The sequence below is a fragment of the Anabrus simplex genome, chromosome 1 (assembly GCF_040414725.1).
Source record: "Anabrus simplex isolate iqAnaSimp1 chromosome 1, ASM4041472v1, whole genome shotgun sequence".
Lineage (NCBI taxonomy): Eukaryota > Metazoa > Arthropoda > Insecta > Orthoptera > Tettigoniidae > Anabrus > Anabrus simplex.
In genome coordinates this window covers 985520340-985544727 of record NC_090265.1, presented here as the reverse complement: position 1 = coordinate 985544727, position 24388 = coordinate 985520340, and the positions used below count along the sequence as shown (strand labels likewise).

Here is a 24388-nt window from a genome sequence, read left to right as displayed (position 1 = left end):
AGTTTGAATATTTGTTACAAGACAGCCAGATTATGAAAGTGCCAGAGTGTAAAATTTGTGTTGCATACGGAAGGTAATAATAATAATAATAATAATAATAATAATAATAATAATAATAATAATAATAATAATAATAATAATAATAATAATAATAATAATACTGCTTTGTCTGCTTTGGGTGTTTGCAAGTTCTATAATAATAATACTGCTTGGTGTGTTTGCGAGTGAGAGATAATAATAATGTTTGTGAGTTGGCAAAGGAAAGTAAATTAATAATAATAATAATAATAATAATAATAATAATGAGATTTTGTGCGTTTTCAAGTTAAAGTATAATAATAATAATGATAATGCTTTGGGAGTTTGCTAGCGGAAATAATAATCAATGTGGAGATAACATGTAGCATTAAAGACTTTAATTTGGGCAGTAAATTTGATTTATATGTAAATTGTTGATTTCACATTTTTGGACTCTATAATTACCATAACAATTTGTTTAAAAGCAATAGAGGCACGTGAATAGAATGGTCACGATATGTTGAAAGCCCAGAGTGGTTTGAGCCTATATTTAGAGTTGGAAGTCATGAGGGACAAAAATCCAGCATGAAGTAAAATTGAGCTGTACTGTTTATGATGATGAAATAGATGAATCTCAAGGCCTAAGATGATATAAAATGCCGATTCCGGTGTTATGAGTGGCAGAATCCACGCAGCGAGGATTAATTTATGAATTAAATGTTTGAAGAGTTCCAATGAAAAAAAGATGGACTTCAAATGAATTGGAAGGAATAGTTTAGCAATCGCCGGCATTGGAGGTATTTGCCCAGCCGCGATGTGCCATAGGTTGTGAGATGTGTCTTGGGAGGACATGTGTCCCCATAAAATTAACAGCAGTACGAAACTGAAGGTGCGGTCCCGAATACCGAGTTGTCCCGACCAATATAAAGCAGATATTGGTGGTTCAGAACGGGATTTAACATATGTGACTGAATTCTAAAGAGTGGAAATTAAAATATCAAACTTTCCATTTATAATAATAATAATAATAATAATAATAATAATAATAATAATAATCCAAGTGAATCTTGTCTTAAATCAATTGTGTAGTGCCAAAGTACACCAAAATTGTAAAAGCTTATGCGTTAACCATAAATATCTCTAACGGTAGTGTAAAACGTGAAATTAAGTTACCATAATAATAATAATAATAATAATAATAATAATAATAATAATAATAATAATATGAAGAGGAATAATAGGAAGAATTTATTAGATTAATTTGAGAATAATTATGGTGAGATCAATGTAAAATATTAAATCCATGATGAATAAGTGATGCGATAATGATAATCTCCACAGATAATAATAATAATAATAATAATAATAATAATAATAATAATAATAAGTTGAAGAAGAAGAAGAACTTACAATAGTATTTTGAGAATAAGAATTATGAGGAAAGGAACTTAAGATATTTTATGGACGATGATTCATTGTTACGAATGACAAAATAATAATAATAATAATAATAATAATAATAATAATAATAATAATAATAATAATAATAATAATAATTTATTGGGAAACTGATCATTAATTTGTGCAGATGAATTACGAGGAAGAACAACCCTTCGTTTGAAATTTCGGCAAGGGTTAACATATAATCATCCCAGATGACAAATGATAATAATCAAATATAGGATTATAATTGAAATTAATGATAATATTAAAATAATTGATGGTAATCACAGAATATGATAATGATCAGATAAAGAATGATAATGATATTATTTAATAATCATAGGAAGATATGATAGGGACAGTCGTCATGTGTCGAACTGGTCGGAACCAGATGTTGGGTTTCCACGGGGGAGATTGTTAGTGGTAGATGCAAAATAACCCACGGACGGCACATGTCTTCATTGTCAGAGCATAGTAATGAACCTTTCCGTACGCCTTGTCGTATTGACAAAAGTAAATATTGAGATAAGCTTTGAGTTAATGAGCTATACCTGGCATGTTTGTGAATCTGGAAATAAAGGCTAGAGTGTGTCTGTACTATAAATTCCCGTCTTAAATACGATAACATTTCCACGGTGGGGGTCTGGCTCACCACAATGTACATACCGGAAGTGACTTATGTCCAACGGAACAGGGAGATGACAGTAAATAGTTACTCTCATGCCTTCGTCTCGGAAAGAAGATCTCCAGCGGTGAAACGTCCACTCATATGGATGTGGATTCGATCCCTAGTAACCAATGGGGCGAATTCACCAAATATTTTACACTACCAGAGTAGTGAGGTGAATCCAAGTATTATGTCATTCTTTTTCAGGATGGAATTTACCCAATGTAATAATTGTCATGTGCAGTTTGCAAAATAAGTCAATAAATTGCTCCTCATTGCAATTTCAATAGGAAACAGTTTCCATATCTTTTTATTGTAGTTAGTCCAGTATACCCATGAAATTTAAGTTGTCACTTCCCAGTCCTATTGTGGAGTCCATAATTTGTATCCATGAACGAGCCGTCCCCGTTACCTTAATTTGCATGCCCCGTTCATCCCTGTGTTCATTTGGTGCACCAATATATATTTTTTTTTTAATTATTTTTTTAAAAAATCTTTTACGAACTGATCACCCCTGAGATTAAGGCTAGTCTGGGACTCAGGAGATGAGTGGGTGCAATATTATCATGTTTTAATGTGGTGGATGTGTAGAAAGTAATACAATCTATAGATTTTCTGAAAGCTCATTTTATTTTTCTAATGGTAATGTAACAATTTATTTTATGGCTTTTATACATGGCAGGTTGTGCAGGATTTATTGATGGAAAGAAGAAGACCAACATTTTGCATTTTATGTGTTAGTGTGTATTGTGCCATTAGATGGCAGTAAATGCTTCTGATAGTTTTATTCATTGTTCATAAATGTCTCTGTAATGCATACAGTTGATTTCTACTTCTTTTCTTAATAATGCCTCTGAATGTTCATAAAAAAATTTCATGATTACCCGTTATCTTTGTTATTGTAAGTGTTTGACTGACAAATTTGGGTTTTAAAATGTGTAAAAAATGTGATATAACATCGAGAAAGGCTGCAGAGATTGCAGCATTAAGCAAATGTAGAAAAACAAAAGATGAGATAGCACAAACAGTGGGAATGCATAAAAGTATAACTGGGAGGCAATTGGCTAAGTTTCGAGACGGGTCTAAAATCAACATTGATGGAAGTGATGGGGGTTGGAGAGTGTTTCAGAAGGCAAGTAAAGTTCTGAATCTAGCCTGTACTCTAAAGACTGCGAAGTTTCTGAACAGTGTAATGATTTGGGGATGTTTCTCATACAATGGTATTGGGCGTATTGAAGCCTTAGAATCCACCGTCAATGGAGAGAAGTACAAGAAAATTTTGGAGATGATGATATCATCAGAAAGAGATTTGTTTGCAGGACAACCATTCATTTTTCAGGATGATTCAGCACCCTGGCATTGTTCAAAAGTGGTTAAAGAGTTCCTAAGTGAGCAAGAAAATGTCACAGCACTATCTTGGCCTGGCAATTCACCAGATCTATATCCAACTGAAAATTTGTGGATGATTCTGAAGAAGAAAATAAGAGAAAGGAAGCCTCAAACAAGAAATCTCACTTCGAACATTGATATAGGAATTAGATGTTTATTAAGACTTTCATATGGAGCATGGCATTGTATGAAAGTGAAACATGGAAGAAACTAGTTCAGAGGATAGAGAATATAAACTTTTGAAATGTGGTGTTACAGAGGAATGCTGAAGGTGCAATGGGTACTCGAATCATGAATGAAGAGATACTGAATCGAAGTGGTGAGAGATAGTATTGGTTAAATTTGATGAGAAGAAGAGAGAATGATAGGACGCATCTTAAGACAACTACGACTTGTTCAGTTTGTTTTTGAGAGAAGTGTATGTGGTAAGAACAGTAGGGGTAGACCACGGTATGAATATGACAAGCAGATTAGAGCAGATCTAGGATGTAATAATTATGTAGAAAGGAAAAGATTCGCACATGACAGGATGGCATGGAGTGCTGCATCAAACCAATCAATGGACTGAGGACTCAAAACAAAAAAACAACAACGGTTATGACCTCCATTGTTGCATAGATTTGCTCATTAATTTTTCATTGTAATCACAATATGTTTATCTTATCTACATTCTTGTTTTGTGGATTTAGTAGCAGCAACAGCAGCAGCAGCAGTAGTATTCCCTATCATCATCATCATCTCCGACTTGTTTTGACTGAATGGTCAGCGTACTGCCCTTCGGTTTATAGGATCCCAGGTTCGATTTCTGGGTGGTCGGGGATTTTAACCTTCACTGGTTAATTCCAATGGCTTGGGGGGCTGGGTGTTTGTGCTGTCCCCAACATCCCTGCAACTCACACACCACACACAACACTATCCTCCACCACAATAACACGCAGTTACCTATACATGGCAGATGCCGCCCACCCTTATCGGAGAGTCTGCCTTACGAGGGCTGCACCCAGCTAAAAATACCCACACGAAATTATTATTACTATCATCAAAATCATAATCCAGTGCACACGGCCACTATGTCCGCCATGCCACTGTACAACTATGGGAAGGGCCGCAAGCTGGCCAGCTCCAATGGCACACACTTCACCGAGGAAGGTCCACCCTCTCCCTACTACCATCACCAGGCAGAGGAGAGCCAGTTGCATAATGGTGAGAGCTCCTGCCGCTGCTATTTGTATAGTCTTGCTCCCTCATTGGAGGTCTCCGGCGTTATGGCATGCCAAGATTATTAGTCTTTGGGAAGATTCTGGGAGGCGTGTCCCTCCTGGAAGCACTCAGATGGGATGGGCCCAGGTGTATATAAGGCAGAAGCGGCCTGCAAGGTTGCTTCAGTTCAGCGTGAGCTCAGCCAGTGAGCGAAGGAGAGCTAGTAGTTATGAGTTAAGTCCAAGTAGTTGGAGTTGAGCTCAGTGTGAGCTCAGTGGTTGAGATCTATCATGACAGTTGTGTTGCCAGTTAGCGGCTGAGTGTGAGTGACAAGCTGTGTTGAGTGGGGCAGTCTGTGGAGTGTCCGTCTGTCAAACTTAGGACTTGTTCTGCACGCTTGTCATCGTGAATTGTGTCTCTGGGGCCAGCTGCTGTAGAGAACGTCACGTGTGGTGCAGCGTGGGAGAGAACATTGGTTGTTGGCATGGGGCTGTGAACAGAGTTTTACTGGAGTGTGGACAGCGAACATCATCCTGAACTGCGAGACTGTTATGTGCGGAGTGCAAACTGTGGATTGGGACAGCAGCAACGAAGTGACTGAGTGATACTGTGGTGTTAGTGACCAAAGTCTGTGTGAATTAGTGTGAATGAACAGTAAGGACGAGAGTGAGAGTTGCAAATTATCAACCTCATGGTCAGTACCGACGAATTATACAACAAAGTGAAGTAGACCAATGAATCCACCTAATCAGTACAATATCTGCCTGCTGTCATTTCTTGATGGTTACAGTACTTTTGCATCCATCTCTTGGCACAGGCCAGAGCAAAGTGTAGCTTCCACTGACGTCCCAGTCTCATCCATGGCTATGGCAATATGGAAGCTGCTGGGGTATGGGTGGTGCTGATTAATGACTTTCAAAGCACAACCAGTGTGTCTGAGTGTCATGAAAGGTGTTGCTCATAGGGTTAGTTGTGCTACAATAGCACTGTCTAGCCCAGTGAGGAAAGCAACGGCAAACTACCACACTCCTCATCTTGCCTAGTACGCCTCATTTTGGTACTGCTATTGGTTTTTGTGGTTTCCCTATAACTGCATAGCCTTTGGTGAAAGAGGGGAAGTAAACAAAATTAACCATATCTAGTCTTGTTGCCTAAAATACTTGCGATAACATATCCACATATTTAAAAAAAATATAGTCCTCATGTTAGCATGCTATCTCAGATCTACGAAGAAAAAGAACAAATTATTCCCGTCTTCTTGTAAAGTCTTATCTTGTTTAAAAGATTGTAAGTAATGTACATATGAAGAAAATTGATGATGTTTGCAGTGAAATTTGACACTTCACTGGAGAAAAGAGTATCTTGCATTTGACTATGCTTATTAGGCGGTTGGTGGTTCGCAACTCAATCTGACACCAGAAAAAGGAGAATAGGAATGAAAGTGTATAATTTAGGCTGTGATAATGTAAGCTGTTTGGATCTTTGTAGACTTCCCTAATATTGGAAGTGCCTTGCCTTACAATCATAAGTAGATTGAACAAAGGTTAACTAATGAACAATCTTGAAAACATCCATATTTATTTAGACCAGCTGGTTAAGAAGGATAAAAACCTGAATGACGCCTTCGAACATAAGAATCCTCTTTACGAGTATATCTTAATTTACCTGAAGATACTAGGAAGGAAACACTACATTCCAAAGATCAGCATAAACAAACTTGGATCCCCTGATTCTCAGTCGAGATCTCTGGCCCCTCAGGAAAAAGCAACATGGAGGTTGAGGACGCCCTTTTCCCCTATCTCCCTACCTCGCTGCACTAGCGAACATGTTCCAACTTAACCACCTCAGTATAACACCAGATGGTGAGCTGAAGCAACGGCTGGGAGACTACTCCCAAGAAATATGAGGCAGGAGTGACACTTCCAATATCAGGGTAAGTCTACAAAGATCTAAACAGTTTGAATTTATTTTATCATGGCCTAAATTATACATTTATGTTTCTATTCTCCTTTTTCCAGTTACAGATCGAGTTGCAAACCACCAACCGCCTAATAAGCACAGTCACATGCAAGACATCCATACGCTTTTCTACAATGAAGTGTCAAATTTCACAGCAAATATCACCAGTTTTCTACATATGTAGAACACTCAGAGTCTTTTAAACAAGACACGACTCTACAAGACAGAATATTCTTTTTCTTTTTCTCAGTAGATCTGAGATTGCATGCTAACACGAGGACTATATTTTTAACAATATTTGGAAATGATATCACAAGTGTTTCAGGTAATAAGTTTTTAATCTAAGACTAGATATAGTTAATTTTGTTTACCTCTGTTACAAAGTCAACGTTTTTATGGTGGTGCGAATGCTTTACGACTAATATTTGAAAAAATATGTTTTTATATTCTTAATTATATCACCTAAACACGTTGTAGCTGATGTTTAGTTACTAAACAAAACATGTACTACTGAAATGTAAATATGCCTAAGGCAAAAAACATATTGTACCGATTAAGTGGAGCAAGCTGTGTAATTATGTGTCATGGGCTATGAGCGCAAGCTGTGATCTCTGTATGCCTGTGAGTGTTAATGTGTAACAAATAACGTAGTTAAACCTATTCAGTACAAATAAATAAGAAGTGTAGATTTACATTTCTATTTAATTATAAGCGGAAGCGGTAACGGTTTCGACCCCAATCTGGGTCATCAATTACGACCTGAAACATCTGCAAGAAGAAGCGCACTGTGCATATACGTTTTTCATTTGTTTCTGGTATTGTGCTTTTTACCATTTTTTCTCTTCACAATTGTTTTTTACGTCAACTGTTCTAAAGAATCTACAAGATCCTAGTTACATACTTCAATTATATTAAATTATATTATTTATATACACACACATTTTCACAATCAAAACAATTACGGACTGGATTATCAAGCTATTCACCGAGTTCCGTCAGCATTTGAAAGCACAGTGCCGGACACTGAGTGTGTTGCCCTGATCTTCAGGAGCCAGCAATTCGCTTCAATCAAGCGACTCGTCTTCGATTTCTACACTATTTTGGACTTCATATTCATTAAATTATGCTGTGACTTTTCACCTGATAATATATGCATGCTGTCTCACTTAACTCTTCACCTCTTCTCGTAAACATTTGGAAAATGCTGAACTTTGCGTGTGTTGTGCTACTATTCAGAAGATCGCGCCTTACTTCATATAATGATATAGATGTTGATTCCCATAGGGAATCTGAAATATTTGTCCTGAATGAGTAAATTTATAATACCAATATAAATGGTCCGTTATTGGACATTATAAATTTTCCAGCTAACTCATTCTTGGTTGCCAGCGTTTCGCCCTCGTGTGCTAGGGTGGGCTCATCAGTTGGTACCTAGCACACCTACCAATACGCTGGCTAGTGCATACCGTGGAGGCCACTGCGTAGGCTAACTGGAGCCACCGGCAGTGCCAATGCACTAAGAGACTTTGTCTCATTATCAAAAATTGATGCCTGCTTGGCCATCAGATGATATAGATGTTGATTCCCATAGGGAATCTGAAATATTTGTCCTGAATGAGTAAATTTATAATACCAATATAAATGGTCCGTTATTGGACATTATAAATTTTCCAGCTAACTCATTCTTGGTTGCCAGCGTTTCGCCCTCGTGTGCTAGGGTGGGCTCATCAGTTGGTACCTAGCACACCTACCAATACGCTGGCTAGTGCATACCGTGGAGGCCACTGCGTAGGCTAACTGGAGCCACCGGCAGTGCCAATGCACTAAGACACTTTGTCTCATTATCAAAAATTGATGCCTGCTTGGCCATCAGATGATATAGATGTTGATTCCCATAGGGAATCTGAAATATTTGTCCTGAATGAGTAAATTTATAATACCAATATAAATGGTCCGTTATTGGACATTATAAATTTTCCAGCTAACTCATTCTTGGTTGCCAGCGTTTCGCCCTCGTGTGCTAGGGTGGGCTCATCAGTTGGTACCTAGCACACCTACCAATACGCTGGCTAGTGCATACCGTGGAGGCCACTGCGTAGGCTAACTGGAGCCACCGGCAGTGCCAATGCACTAAGAGACTTTGTCTCATTATCAAAAATTGATGCCTGCTTGGCCATCAGATGATATAGATGTTGATTCCCATAGGGAATCTGAAATATTTGTCCTGAATGAGTAAATTTATAATACCAATATAAATGGTCTGTTATTGGACATTATAAATTTTCCAGCTAACTCATTCTTGGTTGCCAGCGTTTCGCCCTCGTGTGCTAGGGTGGGCTCATCAGTTGGTACCTAGCACACCTACCAATACGCTGGCTAGTGCATACCGTGGAGGCCACTGCGTAGGCTAACTGGAGCCACCGGCAGTGCCAATGCACTAAGAGACTTTGTCTCATTATCAAAAATTGATGCCTGCTTGGCCATCAGATGATATAGATGTTGATTCCCATAGGGAATCTGAAATATTTGTCCTGAATGAGTAAATTTATAATACCAATATAAATGGTCCGTTATTGGACATTATAAATTTTCCAGCTAACTCATTCTTGGTTGCCAGCGTTTCGCCCTCGTGTGCTAGGGTGGGCTCATCAGTTGGTACCTAGCACACCTACCAATACGCTGGCTAGTGCATACCGTGGAGGCCACTGCGTAGGCTAACTGGAGCCACCGGCAGTGCCAATGCACTAAGACACTTTGTCTCATTATCAAAAATTGATGCCTGCTTGGCCATCAGATGATATAGATGTTGATTCCCATAGGGAATCTGAAATATTTGTCCTGAATGAGTAAATTTATAATACCAATATAAATGGTCCGTTATTGGACATTATAAATTTTCCAGCTAACTCATTCTTGGTTGCCAGCGTTTCGCCCTCGTGTGCTAGGGTGGGCTCATCAGTTGGTACCTAGCACACCTACCAATACGCTGGCTAGTGCATACCGTGGAGGCCACTGCGTAGGCTAACTAGAGCCACCGGCAGTGCCAATGCACTAAGAGACTTTGTCTCATTATCAAAAATTGATGCCTGCTTGGCCATCAGATGATATAGATGTTGATTCCCATAGGGAATCTGAAATATTTGTCCTGAATGAGTAAATTTATAATACCAATATAAATGGTCCGTTATTGGACATTATAAATTTTCCAGCTAACTCATTCTTGGTTGCCAGCGTTTCGCCCTCGTGTGCTAGGGTGGGCTCATCAGTTGGTACCTAGCACACCTACCAATACGCTGGCTAGTGCATACCGTGGAGGCCACTGCGTAGGCTAACTGGAGCCACCGGCAGTGCCAATGCACTAAGAGACTTTGTCTCATTATCAAAAATTGATGCCTGCTTGGCCATCAGATGATATAGATGTTGATTCCCATAGGGAATCTGAAATATTTGTCCTGAATGAGTAAATTTATAATACCAATATAAATGGTCCGTTATTGGACATTATAAATTTTCCAGCTAACTCATTCTTGGTTGCCAGCGCTTCGCCCTCGTGTGCTAGGGTGGGCTCATCAGTTGGTACCTAGCACACCTACCAATACGCTGGCTAGTGCATACCGTGGAGGCCACTGCGTAGGCTAACTGGAGCCACCGGCAGTGCCAATGCACTAAGACACTTTGTCTCATTATCAAAAATTGATGCCTCCTTGGCCATCAGATGATATAGATGTTGATTCCCATAGGGAATCTGAAATATTTGTCCTGAATGAGTAAATTTATAATACCAATATAAATGGTCCGTTATTGGACATTATAAATTTTCCAGCTAACTCATTCTTGGTTGCCAGCGTTTCGCCCTCGTGTGCTAGCTGGAAAATTTATAATGTCCAATAACGGACCATTTATATTGGTATTATAAATTTACTCATTCAGGACAAATATTTCAGATTCCCTATGGGAATCAACATCTATATCATCTGATGGCCAAGCAGGCATCAATTTTTGATAATGAGACAAAGTCTCTTAGTGCATTGGCACTGCCGGTGGCTCCAGTTAGCCTACGCAGTGGCCTCCACGGTATGCACTAGCCAACGTATTGGTAGGTGTGCTAGGTACCAACTGATGAGCCCACCCTAGCACACGAGGGCGAAACGCTGGCAACCAAGAATGAGTTAGCTGGAAAATTTATAATGTCCAATAACGGACCATTTATATTGGTATTATAAATTTACTCATTCAGGACAAATATTTCAGATTCCCTATGGGAATCAACATCTATATCATCTGATGGCCAAGCAGGCATCAATTTTTGATAATGAGACAAAGTCTCTTAGTGCATTGGCACTGCCGGTGGCTCCAGTTAGCCTACGCAGTGGCCTCCACGGTATGCACTAGCCAGCGTATTGGTAGGTGTGCTAGGTACCAACTGATGAGCCCACCCTAGCACACGAGGGCGAAACGCTGGCAACCAAGAATGAGTTAGCTGGAAAATTTATAATGTCCAATAACGGACCATTTATATTGGTATTATAAATTTACTCATTCAGGACAAATATTTCAGATTCCCTATGGGAATCAACATCTATATCATCTGATGGCCAAGCAGGCATCAATTTTTGATAATGAGACAAAGTCTCTTAGTGCATTGGCACTGCCGGTGGCTCCAGTTAGCCTACGCAGTGGCCTCCACGGTATGCACTAGCCAGCGTATTGGTAGGTGTGCTAGGTACCAACTGATGAGCCCACCCTAGCACACGAGGGCGAAACGCTGGCAACCAAGAATGAGTTAGCTGGAAAATTTATAATGTCCAATAACGGACCATTTATATTGGTATTATAAATTTACTCATTCAGGACAAATATTTCAGATTCCCTATGGGAATCAACATCTATATCATCTGATGGCCAAGCAGGCATCAATTTTTGATAATGAGACAAAGTCTCTTAGTGCATTGGCACTGCCGGTGGCTCCAGTTAGCCTACGCAGTGGCCTCCACGGTATGCACTAGCCAGCGTATTGGTAGGTGTGCTAGGTACCAACTGATGAGCCCACCCTAGCACACGAGGGCGAAACGCTGGCAACCAAGAATGAGTTAGCTGGAAAATTTATAATGTCCAATAACGGACCATTTATATTGGTATTATAAATTTACTCATTCAGGACAAATATTTCAGATTCCCTATGGGAATCAACATCTATATCATCTGATGGCCAAGCAGGCATCAATTTTTGATAATGAGACAAAGTCTCTTAGTGCATTGGCACTGCCGGTGGCTCCAGTTAGCCTACGCAGTGGCCTCCACGGTATGCACTAGCCAGCGTATTGGTAGGTGTGCTAGGTACCAACTGATGAGCCCACCCTAGCACACGAGGGCGAAACGCTGGCAACCAAGAATGAGTTAGCTGGAAAATTTATAATGTCCAATAACGGACCATTTATATTGGTATTATAAATTTACTCATTCAGGACAAATATTTCAGATTCCCTATGGGAATCAACATCTATATCATCTGATGGCCAAGCAGGCATCAATTTTTGATAATGAGACAAAGTCTCTTAGTGCATTGGCACTGCCGGTGGCTCCAGTTAGCCTACGCAGTGGCCTCCACGGTATGCACTAGCCAGCGTATTGGTAGGTGTGCTAGGTACCAACTGATGAGCCCACCCTAGCACACGAGGGCGAAACGCTGGCAACCAAGAATGAGTTAGCTGGAAAATTTATAATGTCCAATAACAGACCATTTATATTGGTATTATAAATTTACTCATTCAGGACAAATATTTCAGATTCCCTATGGGAATCAACATCTATATCATCTGATGGCCAAGCAGGCATCAATTTTTGATAATGAGACAAAGTCTCTTAGTGCATTGGCACTGCCGGTGGCTCCAGTTAGCCTACGCAGTGGCCTCCACGGTATGCACTAGCCAGCGTATTGGTAGGTGTGCTAGGTACCAACTGATGAGCCCACCCTAGCACACGAGGGCAAACGCTGGCAACCAAGAATGAGTTAGCTGGAAAATTTATAATGTCCAATAACGGACCATTTATATTGGTATTATAAATTTACTCATTCAGGACAAATATTTCAGATTCCCTATGGGAATCAACATCTATATCATCTGATGGCCAAGCAGGCATCAATTTTTGATAATGAGACAAAAGTCTCTTAGTGCATTGGCACTGCCGGTGGCTCCAGTTAGCCTACGCAGTGGCCTCCACGGTATGCACTAGCCAGCGTATTGGTAGGTGTGCTAGGTACCAACTGATGAGCCCACCCTAGCACACGAGGGCGAAACGCTGGCAACCAAGAATGAGTTAGCTGGAAAATTTATAATGTCCAATAACGGACCATTTATATTGGTATTATAAATTTACTCATTCAGGACAAATATTTCAGATTCCCTATGGGAATCAACATCTATATCATCTGATGGCCAAGCAGGCATCAATTTTTGATAATGAGACAAAGTCTCTTAGTGCATTGGCACTGCCGGTGGCTCCAGTTAGCCTACGCAGTGGCCTCCACGGTATGCACTAGCCAGCGTATTGGTAGGTGTGCTAGGTACCAACTGATGAGCCCACCCTAGCACACGAGGGCGAAACGCTGGCAACCAAGAATGAGTTAGCTGGAAAATTTATAATGTCCAATAATGGACCATTTATATTGGTATTATAAATTTACTCATTCAGGACAAATATTTCAGATTCCCTATGGGAATCAACATCTATATTATCTGATGGCCAAGCAGGCATCAATTTTTGATAATGAGACAAAGTCTCTTAGTGCATTGGCACTGCCGGTGGCTCTAGTTAGCCTACGCAGTGGCCTCCACGGTATGCACTAGCCAGCGTATTGGTAGGTGTGCTAGGTACCAACTGATGAGCCCACCCTAGCACACGAGGGCGAAACGCTGGCAACCAAGAATGAGTTAGCTGGAAAATTTATAATGTCCAATAACGGACCATTTATATTGGTATTACTTCATATAAGTGACTGACCTACTTCTTCTAATTTTTACGATTTAAAATCACATAGTGCCAATCCCCATCATCTTATTTTGCCTCTTCAACTGTTTTTGTGAAAGACTCATTCTTTAATTTCTTATTTACCTATGCACTGTTTTTGCATTTTATTCGGCTGATGATGACCCAGATTGGGGTCGAAATCGGTACCGCTTCCACTTATAATTAAATAGAAATGTAACTCTACATTTCTTATTTATTTGTATTGAATAGGTTGAACTACGTTATTTGTTATTTCAATTTAATTGTGATACAGTTCAATACGGAACATCATGAAATTTTTATCTTTAAATGTTAATGTGTAGACAAGTAATTGGTTAATAAATTTTAGAAGTAGAAAGCTTCCAGTTTCTGTACTCATTTATTTACACCACAGACCCATTACAGTAATGTGACAATGAAGGCCGAGACTGTAGGGGAGGCAGCAAGAGGTAACAAAACTGGTGGAGCAGCAGCAATGTCGGCAGGCCAGCAGCAAGCAAAACAACAGTGTTGGCACATTGTTGAGGCTCACAATAAAAAAGCTCCAAGAAGAATATGGAATATGATTAACAATGAAAAATGTGCCCAGAATGACCTGTAAGTGGAAACTATGCAAATCTTTTGTAGGCCTATACAAGAGTAACCCTGGTGAGACTGAGTAAGTCTTCAATGAGTCAGAGTTGCATGAATTGTGAGCGAGTTATGAGATGATTTTGATCCTGTGCATGAGTGAGTTCTGTACAGAATAAAGACGGTCAAGATTACACAGCGTGCGATGAGGTATGAAGTGAACTGTTCTGAAACTATATTGAGCTGTGAGAAGCTGTTTTGCAGAAGAGAAGTTGGACACGCCTGAGAGAGTGAGTGAGTGAGTGAGGGAGTGAGTGAGTGAAGAGGAGAACTGGAAAACTTTAACATAAGTGAACTTGTAAATAACTGTAAATAGCGGTTTAATAAATTTAGTGGATAGTAAAACACAACACTACCTCTCCGTGTAGTAATTTTAATAAAGATAAAGAGGTGCAGAACTAAATGAGGCCACGGAGTGGATTGCAAATACAGTAGACGACTGTAGAGCAGAGAGTTTATTCAGAGAGGTTTGCAGACTGAATGCTCAAAGACAACAGTCTATAATGAAAATGTATGTATGTATGTATGTATGTATGTATGTATGTATGTATGTTTTCTTACGTGGTAATGCGACTGTCAAATCTCTAAGTCCCCTTCAGTAGTTCCTGGAAGGAATGAGTGCGTCAGCCTGGAAAGCTACCATCTGGCCTGTGGGCACATGAAAACTTCCACTTCTGTTGTCACTTTTGTCTGGTGCCTCCATGAATTTTCTGGAAGGCAAAACTAGAAGATTTGTGTTCTGGCTATACCCGAAAGATACTTGATCTTCATTACCAAGTACAGTATATAAAAGCAGGCTTGCCTCAGAGAGTACAGTATTGTGTTGTTGTGTGTGTAAATATTTTAAGTGATATAGATGGCAATCTGTATGAGTTTTATAGTCAGGGAGATAGAACAGGAGTAATGGCATGCTGCATGATATTAAGTTAAGATCATTGAGAGAAATATCATTGACCATGAAGATACGAACTCTGGGCCATCCAGGCACATTACAGTGAACATTTGAAAGCACACGGATTAACAATAAATAAATCGAAAACTGTTACTATGTCTGTCAACAGGCAGAAGAAGAAAGGAAAAATAATGCTGGAAGGTACATAGCTGGAAACAGTAGACCAATATAAATATCTTGGGTGCATCATTTCAAGTGATAACAGAATACAGCACGAGATTAACAACCGCATTCAAAAATCAGCTCAGTTTTACCATCAAGTTCGGAACCTCCTCTGGAACGAACAAGTTCCCTTAAGATCAAAGCAGATTCTATTCCAATCATACTTCACCCCCATACTAACATATGGCCTAGAAACCTGCACAACAACCCAACAAGTGGATAGCAAACTACAAGCCGCAGAAATGAAGTTCCTACGTACTTTGGTACAGAAGACAAAAAGGGACAGGGTAAGGAATGAAAGAATAAGGGAGGAAGCTGGTGTGTACCCATCCCTGAATGAAAAAGTGACAAGGGCCCGTTTGAAATGGTTTGGCCATGTCAAACTATTGGACGATGGAAGGACATCAAAACAATGGCTACACACAGTCGTGGCCAGAAAACGACCGGTAGGAAGACCTAGGAAGAGATGGCTGGACCAAGTGAAAGAGGACATAGGAACAAGAGGAGTCAGCTGGGATGTCGTCTTGAGAGAAGAGTGGTATATGGACAGACAGAAGTGGAGAGTGCTCGTAAACCACACCCGGGCAACTGGAGTGGAAAACTGATGATGGCGATGATGATGATGATGATGATGATGATGATGATGATTTACTTATAATTTAGTAAGGTTAGCTTCGAAGTAGAACCTTTAAGATACAAATGTCAGTAGCAGGAGAAGAACCGACGAGATTGTGGAGCGCAATAATGTGAAGCAGTATTGGCAAAGTGATATATGTGTTTCTTAATATGTTATGATATCTGTGAGGAATGTGTAATTAAATACGTGACGTATGGAGTAAATAATGTGCATTGATAGTGTTGAATGCTTATAAATAATGGTTATTGTTCACCCAGAGAGACTCAGAGATATGAAAGATGATTTAAGAGAGACATACGAGTTAATTAAAGCGGAGAGATATATTACAAGTAGATTGTCGTGTTAGTGAAATAAACTGATATGAGTTGCGCTCGAGATAAGATGTTCGTCTTTACCGGCTGAACATCTATATTAAAGGAGTTTCAAACTGCGTTGATTAGGGTCTTAAAAATGAAAGGATTAATGTCATTTATTATACAATTCTGCTTGAGGAATTTTAGGAACAGCACATTGAAATTAAAATGCTAGATACACTTCGTGACAGTCCATTGTGATGTAGGGAATGATATGTCACTGTGATGTTGCGATGTTCGGAGATTGATGCCCGGCCAGGACGGTCAATGATCATGATTTCCTGGTGATTATTTATTTGACTGATGTGTTTGTTGCATATGTGATATATGTTTTTATTGTTTATTGGGCAATGCAAATTCTGGTTTGCAGTTGCAAATTTTCTCGATGTGTGAATTAATTTCACTTATGGTTGATTTATTGCGACAACATGGTTCTGTCCTATTGTCATAGAGTCAGTGTAGAATAAGTTGGTTGATTTTAAATTTAGTGTAGGTCCTTTGCTACAGAGCTTGTGTTTATTTCAAGTATTATTGAAACAGCTGACTGTGAGTATGCGAAATATTTTTCTTGTAATGATGAATCAGAATAGTAGATTAAATTTATTCGCGTCAGGGGCAACTATCGATTCGGTCACGTTCCGTATTACTGTACATAGTCGAGAGGAGGATACTATATGAAAGAATGAGTTTAGATAAATTTCGGACTTAAATAAAATTAGGAATGATTTCATAAATTATTGAGGACATAATAACCGAATGATTTAACAAATTTGCAGACTTAAAAATTAATTGATTTTATAATATGAATGATTGAATAATTTTAACGATTTCAGAGGTAATGATTTTTAATGATGTAATGACCTCAGACTTAATGACCATTAATGATTTAATGATTTTAATTTAATAAAGTGAGGAATTTATGAATAATACAACAAATGTTAGGATTTAATAATTTCATACAGCTTCACGTTTTCATGATGGAAAATATTGTAATAAATTATATAATTTAATAATTATAATTATAAGGTTTATGATGTAATAATTAAATAATTTTGAAAGTACGGAAAGTGGATACAGATTAATTGATTCATGAATAGATGGATGTATTTTTGAATTTTTTTGGGATTTCAAAGGTCACTCTGACGAAATAATGGATGTAATGATGGTCAACTACATTTTATTATTATTTTTTTTTGAAATGTGGTGTCAACCAAACATAATGAAGACATAGATGAATTAGGTAAATGGAATTAGTGGAGTGAAGTAATGTTGGTAAATGATAATGAGATAGAATATAAACCAAATTATGTGATGTATTTAGAAGGATTTTCGAATTCATGGATAAGATTTGTTGATTTTTCATGGTCAGAGTTGACATATTGGAAACATTAATTTTGATAACTTGGGTTGACGAATTTATAACAGATGATGACGTATGGAGTGACTTAAAATAGATAATTACGTAAATTGAACAAAACTCAAATGGGTTGAATAAGATAATGAATGATGTATCCATGTACGGTCCGAATTTTTGGTTATTTGTGTAGGAGCATCACTTTGCCAAAGTTTTGCTTTTGATTTCAATAAATCTGTGTTTACTAAAAGGTTCTAATTCAGATCTTCTTATTTAAAATTTATCTTCTCTCTTATCTTTCCCGCTTAGTAATTTAAGGTTAGTTCGTAATATTTGAAGATGTCTCTGTGGGTTGTACCCAGTCAGCGACCCTGTGATTGTCTCATGCCGGTGCCACATTTCAAAGGCTGGAAGGGTAGAGGGTTGAGTACGTGCATTTGCGAGCTCTCTTGTCGACACTGAAGGCGATGTTGGAGTCGGTTAGTAATAACCGTCAACGGCTGTTCTCTAAAGAAAATTCGAACTGAAAGAGGGGAACACGTTTTCGTAATAAATGCATAAATGACTTGGCCGATAGCAGTTGCTAACTCGTTAAAAACAAAGGCTGAAGTAAACTCTCTCTTAATTTTAATGTTATATAGTGAAATTAAGTAAGAATGTGATACATCTCAAGATATGGCAGAGTACATCACTGATTTCAGAGGAGTTTATATTTTCTTGTGTCTAGTTAAATTTCAGAAAGTCTATTCCCAAGTAAATTTTTAACAAGGAGGTTATCATTTCTCTACATGCATTTGAAATTTCATTATACATATACAGTTAGGTTTTCTGATGCCGTTTGAAGATGAAAACTGAAATGTTTGCCACAGAAGCCTCTGGAGTGATACCGTATTTCTCCGAATCCAAGACTTTTTTCTCTCAGAATCATATGTGAAAATTCAAGAGTCGTATTGCATTCGCAGCCTAACAGTAATGAACACCACTAGCAACTACCATGGTAACCACGCTGCTTCTTTTCACCCCACGCGTGCACACACAAAACTCGTTGACAATAAACGACCACATCATTATTTTATACATCGCTAGCCGCGGCAACCGGTTGTACAGTGCCTCTATGTAACGTCACTGGATTTTGGGAAATAGCAAAGAGAAAATGACGTTCTAATAGCCTCTATAAAAACGTTTCTCAAATCTGCAGAATGGCATCAAAACATGCAAGCCTTCGAATTCTTAGAAAGGCAATGGCTCAGTGGCAGAGGTATAATGCGTCTACTGTACCTAATGCTTAGTAAAATTAAGTTTTATAGACAGCAGGAATATCTTCCTGAATGATTGTCGTATTGTAAAGATACGTAGAAGAGATTCTGCCGGCAAATTTTCAACGGGTTTTCGTCAATATTATATGCCAATTTTTAGTTAATGGTTATTAAACACCCGCAAATGTAGAATATTGTGCAGCCTCAAGAAAATACGGCATAGGCCTAACTAAAGCCAATATTCAGCATTAGCTTGAAGATAAAGATAGCTAAAAATTGCGTACTATACAAAAAAATACATTCAGTGGCCCGCAACAAGGACGCTTTAAAGAAGTCGAAGATGAATTTGTGATGTATGTGCACGAAAACCGCAAGGGCGGATTGGCCATACCATGGTGCAGTAAACTCGTTCGTTGACCTTGAACGTCCACGATTAGGCCTATTCATCGCTAGCCGCTGAAGTTAGCCGAACCCGGCAAGCGACACGTGCGTCTAACAGCCGGTTGTAGCTGACGCTGAGTAAAGGTAACAGTTCTTTAGACAAGCAAGAATATTTTTCTGATGGATTGTTGTATTTTATAGAGACGCGTGGAATAGATATTGCCGGCAAATAATCAACAGGTTCTCTTCGATATTATGATACCAATTTTAAGTTAAAGGTTATTAAACTCGTGGAAATAAAGAATAATTGTGCAGCCACAAAAATATCCGACATACCTAAAGCCAATGTTCAACGTTGGCGTGAAGACAAAGATAGTCTAAAAATGCGTACTGTACAAGAAAGGCATGTATATGATTTTACTAAGTACTTTTCAAGTCTGATTTAGATTTTTTGAAGGAAAAAGTGGGGTTTATATTGCTTTCAAGTTGTCTTGGATGAAATTAAATATACTGTTTCACGTACTTTCTGACTTCGAAAAATAACACACAAGTAAGCTGTAGTATGGATATCATCTGCAAAAACGCAAGTTTCGAACAAACTGATTGCCGTTTCATACCTATTTTAATGTGTACGGGAGTTTTCCCAACTCTTACCAAAAAACCGGATATAACGACAATTCGCTATAGCGAGTTAATTTTTTGCTGTTATGAATTCTCGCTATAGCGGATTTCTACTGTATTTGTATTAACACACTACTCTTAAGAGTGAGAATGATGAAGACCTTTTCAAATATTTCTCAAAACACACACACACTCACACACTCTCTCTCTCTCTCTCTCTCTCTCTCTCTCTCTCTGTGTGTGTTTCCATTAATATGCCGTAATAAATTATATCTCACCTGGAAAAAGCCATATGCCATGAACTTTTCAACTTCACGAGGAATTTTCATGAAAGAATATATTTTCTCTCTCCTGGCTGAGAATCGTTCTTCATCATGTTCCAACAGATAACTTCTTGTTAGTTCTACATTTAAGAACTGTAACAAGGAGGGTTGATGTTCACTACCTGAAAACAGAAAACATTACACATTAATATAACATGGTATTACATTGCTTACCTTTAATTTATAATGGCATAACTTTTAAGCTAATTAACAATGCATTAACTTTTATCTTGACCTTGCAAACATTTTATAGATTTTTAAATACAGTATTAATATAAATACAATAGAGAGATGTATAATCTTCAATCTGTCACTATCTTATGAATATTCCTTCCTTAAAAATATTTCTATGGACTTAAGGAAACAGACTGAAGATCCTCTTGGAAGAGGGGAGATTGGACAGAGAACAAGAGAGAAGTTGTATTAAGTCATATAAAAATCATATACAGAAATATAAGAACATGAAATGACCTTCCTTGATCTGGAAAAGGCATATGATAGTACCCCCAGAACAAAGGTACGGATACCCATGAAACAGAAGGGATATGGGAAACATGATTAAATACATACTAGCAATGTACAACAATTCTTGCGACAGTGCCCAGACCGTTGTGGGTATGACAGAATGGTTTCAAAATGTAACTGGACTAAAACAGGGAAGTGAGCTGTTGCCATTGTTGTTCATAATGGTAATTGATGAAGCAGTGAAGCAAAACAAAGAAAAAATATGGGGACAGAGAGCTGAACGTTTGGGATGAAATTGTGGTATAGGGAGCAAGTGGAGAGGAAGTACACTGTCAACTGGACATACTGAGTATACTGGAAATTATGGAATGAAAATAATAGTGGAGAAAAGCAGGACAATGGTATTGACTGTGAAAATTGGGGGACAAGACCTTGAAATTGGAGAAAGCTTGAAGTACTTGGGAAGCACACACTGATGTAGGATTGAACTTGGAGATCAATACAAGGATTCCACAGGGAAATTCAGGCAAGTGAAATTAAATTTTTATTAAGTATGCTCAAGATAGGAAAGACACAAAATGACAGGGTAAGAAATGAGAATATCAGGAAGAAATCAGAGTAGAAAAAGCTTTCAGACAGATTGGAGAGAAATAAACTAAAATGTTTTTGACTTGTTAAGAGGATGGAAAATGAAATATACCTAAGTTGATAATGGAGGCTAAGATTGAAGGAAGAACAGGAGGCAGACCCGGACTAAGGTAGTTAGACTTAATCAAGAACAGTGTAACAAGAAGGAACTTGGTTAGAAACACAGTGCAGACACAGCAACGGTGGTTGTTTACAGGAAAATGGGACTGGACCAATTAACTGCCCAACCCAGCTGGAGAAGGGAAATTGATTAGGAATATGAATAAGAACACACACACACATATATATATATATATATATTTAAAAACCTATTGTGTGTTCCTAATCATGTTCCTAATTACCTAAATGGGTTTTTCTCCCTCTCTTAAACAAGATGATGTATATTTAAGACTTTTTTTTTTTTTTTGCTTTACGTCGCACCAACACAGATATGTCTTACGGCGACGTATTTAAGATTAATTGTTGGACCAGTCATTAGCAGGTTAGGTTTTATACAATTGCAGCAGTAATGTCATTTAGCAGAGTGGCAGCTGAAAACTACAGTTAGTATAACGTTACTGTTGATCAGTTTTATGGGCTTAGGATATTGAAGGCCACAGCATTTAGTTTTCTTCCTGCCCAGTTTTATTAGGGATCCGATGTCAAGGGAGTCTTTCATTCCGACCTTCTTTCACGGCTCCCTTTCCTTGTATTATTTTATTGTTATCCTTCTCATTCTGAAGGTTATCTTAATAATTGTCCTGATAAATATGGGCTGATGATCAACTGGTTTTGTACCTCATAAAAACAATCAAAAGAAAAAACATAAAGACCATGGTAATGTTTAAGACAACTACAGTACCACCATCGTCACTTAACTCATTCTCATTACCACAATGACCAAACAATTATTTCTATGACAGCGATAGTGCTGATGGTCTCGGCACTAAAATCTAGATTCATGAATACCTCTGTTATCACAGCTCATGTGATAAAAATGTATAGGACATAAATGACTGTAAATTATAGTATTTATAACTCCGTTACATACAGACCTTAGATGAACCGAATATTTCAGGAGGCATTTGGAAGTTTATGAAAAACATAATAATCACAAATATCTCCATTATCACTATGACCTGCACAGTAAATGTGCATAGGCCTAAAATATAAAAGATCAGAAATTACATTTTATATGACTTCTATAATGTAGTTTTTCGATGCAGCTAAAATTAACGAAGAAATTTGACATTTACTGTTCTGGTCCCCTCAATACTGATAGACACTGCATACTAATGAAATAATATGTAGCCTAGTGCACATTCTGGATATCCCAGAACATAAATGCTAAGTTTCGAGATATTCTGCACACAAGAATTGATGATGCCATTGATGCTTTCACGGCCCGAACTTATAGACATTATATAGGCTTTTGGGCTTATGATGTGTCGAGAAAATAAGGTATACGAAATTCCCTGTACTTTCAGCGACGTATACATTGGCCAAACATGCCAGTCCATTGGTACTCGTATCAAGGAACATAAATGAAATATTCGTCCCAACCAGCCAGACAAATCAGCAATAGCTGAGCACGCTCTATCATCAGGTTATGATGTCGTGTTCCAAGATGCTCGAGCTCTTATGCACACTAGACACTACACCTCCAGGATTATATGGGAAGCTGTGGAAATACGTAAAAATCCTAACAATTTTAACAGGAACACTGGCTATCAATTACGTGGTTAATGTAGGTAGTTCTCTTCCCTGTCCCTTCACTATTGTTATTTAGTTTCAGTGTTTCCCAAATTCGTACATTCCTCATTGCCAGATGTCTCATTCCAGGCTTCTATCTATGTCACACTTTCATATGTATGTACTCCTGTTATGCGACTCCCTCTCAGACTGATTCTGATGGTTCTGTCAGCTTCCGCTTTGAACCCTAGCACTATGCCGCGTCCAGTGAACCATCTGGTGACGAATGAACGTACCACTTCCACTTCTTCTTCTTCTTTTATGACCACATAGGATCACTTTAGTCAGTCCGTCGTTCAGGTCTCTTTGAAGGGATTGTTCGGGCTTTGCGGTCCTCCCAGTACTTCTTCAGACGCTCCGATCTTCGTGCCCTTTCCTCAGTTGAAAATGTGCGTGGTGTTGGTTTGTTTTGTGTAAGGATAAAGCGGAGGTTTGTATTCTTGAGTTTTGTATTCAATTTTATCTTATTTTTGGTGTCTTCTGTTGTAAGGCCTATTTCCTTCAGATCCTCTCTTACTTCTCTGATCCATTTACATCCTGTTGTGGTATTTTTTGAGACGAGATTGTGTTGTACTAGTTGTTTCAGAAGTCTCGAGTCCTGCATCCTCATGATATGTCCAAAGAATCCCAGTCTCCTCTTACGCATAGTATCTGTAATGGGTTCTAGCTCTTTGTACACGACTTTGTTAGGTATTAACCGCCACTGTCCATCTTTCTGATATTTTTTGTTGATACAGGTTCTTCCAATCCTCCTTTCAATTTTCTGAAGTCTGTCAGTCTTTGATTGTTTATTCAGGTAAAAGAGTGTTTCTGCTGCATATGTAGCTTCTGGTTTTACAACTGTGTTGTAGTGTTTTATTTTTGTATTTATTGATAGACATTTCTTTTTGTAGATATCCCATGTTAATTTTTGTGCTTTAGCTAATCTATTTGTTCTTACTTGGATTGAGATTTTTTCATTTAAGTTATGTGTTATTACTTCTCCAAGATATTTCGTCTAAATTCAAACCTCATTCCTTGAGAAGCCTTTCTCGTGTACAGTTGAGATTTTCTTCTGGTGACGCAGGGCAAAGTTCTCTGCGAAATATAAATAATTTCTCCTTATTTTCTTGATACTTCTCCTTCTTCTGTGAATCTGCCTTGAGACAGGTATCAACTGGACAGCCTCCATGATTCTCTGTCCTGAGCATC

General features: G+C 38.4%; 1 protein-coding gene across 1 annotated transcript in view; it reads right to left on the bottom strand.

The window, feature by feature from the left end:
• LOC136857853 (protein TAPT1 homolog) overlaps positions 1–24388 on the bottom strand; it is a 186628-nt gene that overhangs the window by 115764 nt on the left and 46476 nt on the right. Inside the window, exon 2 of the mRNA XM_067136837.2 lies at positions 20309–20475. Within this exon, the coding sequence (XP_066992938.1) occupies positions 20309–20475 (167 nt within the window). The remainder of the gene's footprint in view (positions 1–20308; positions 20476–24388) is intronic.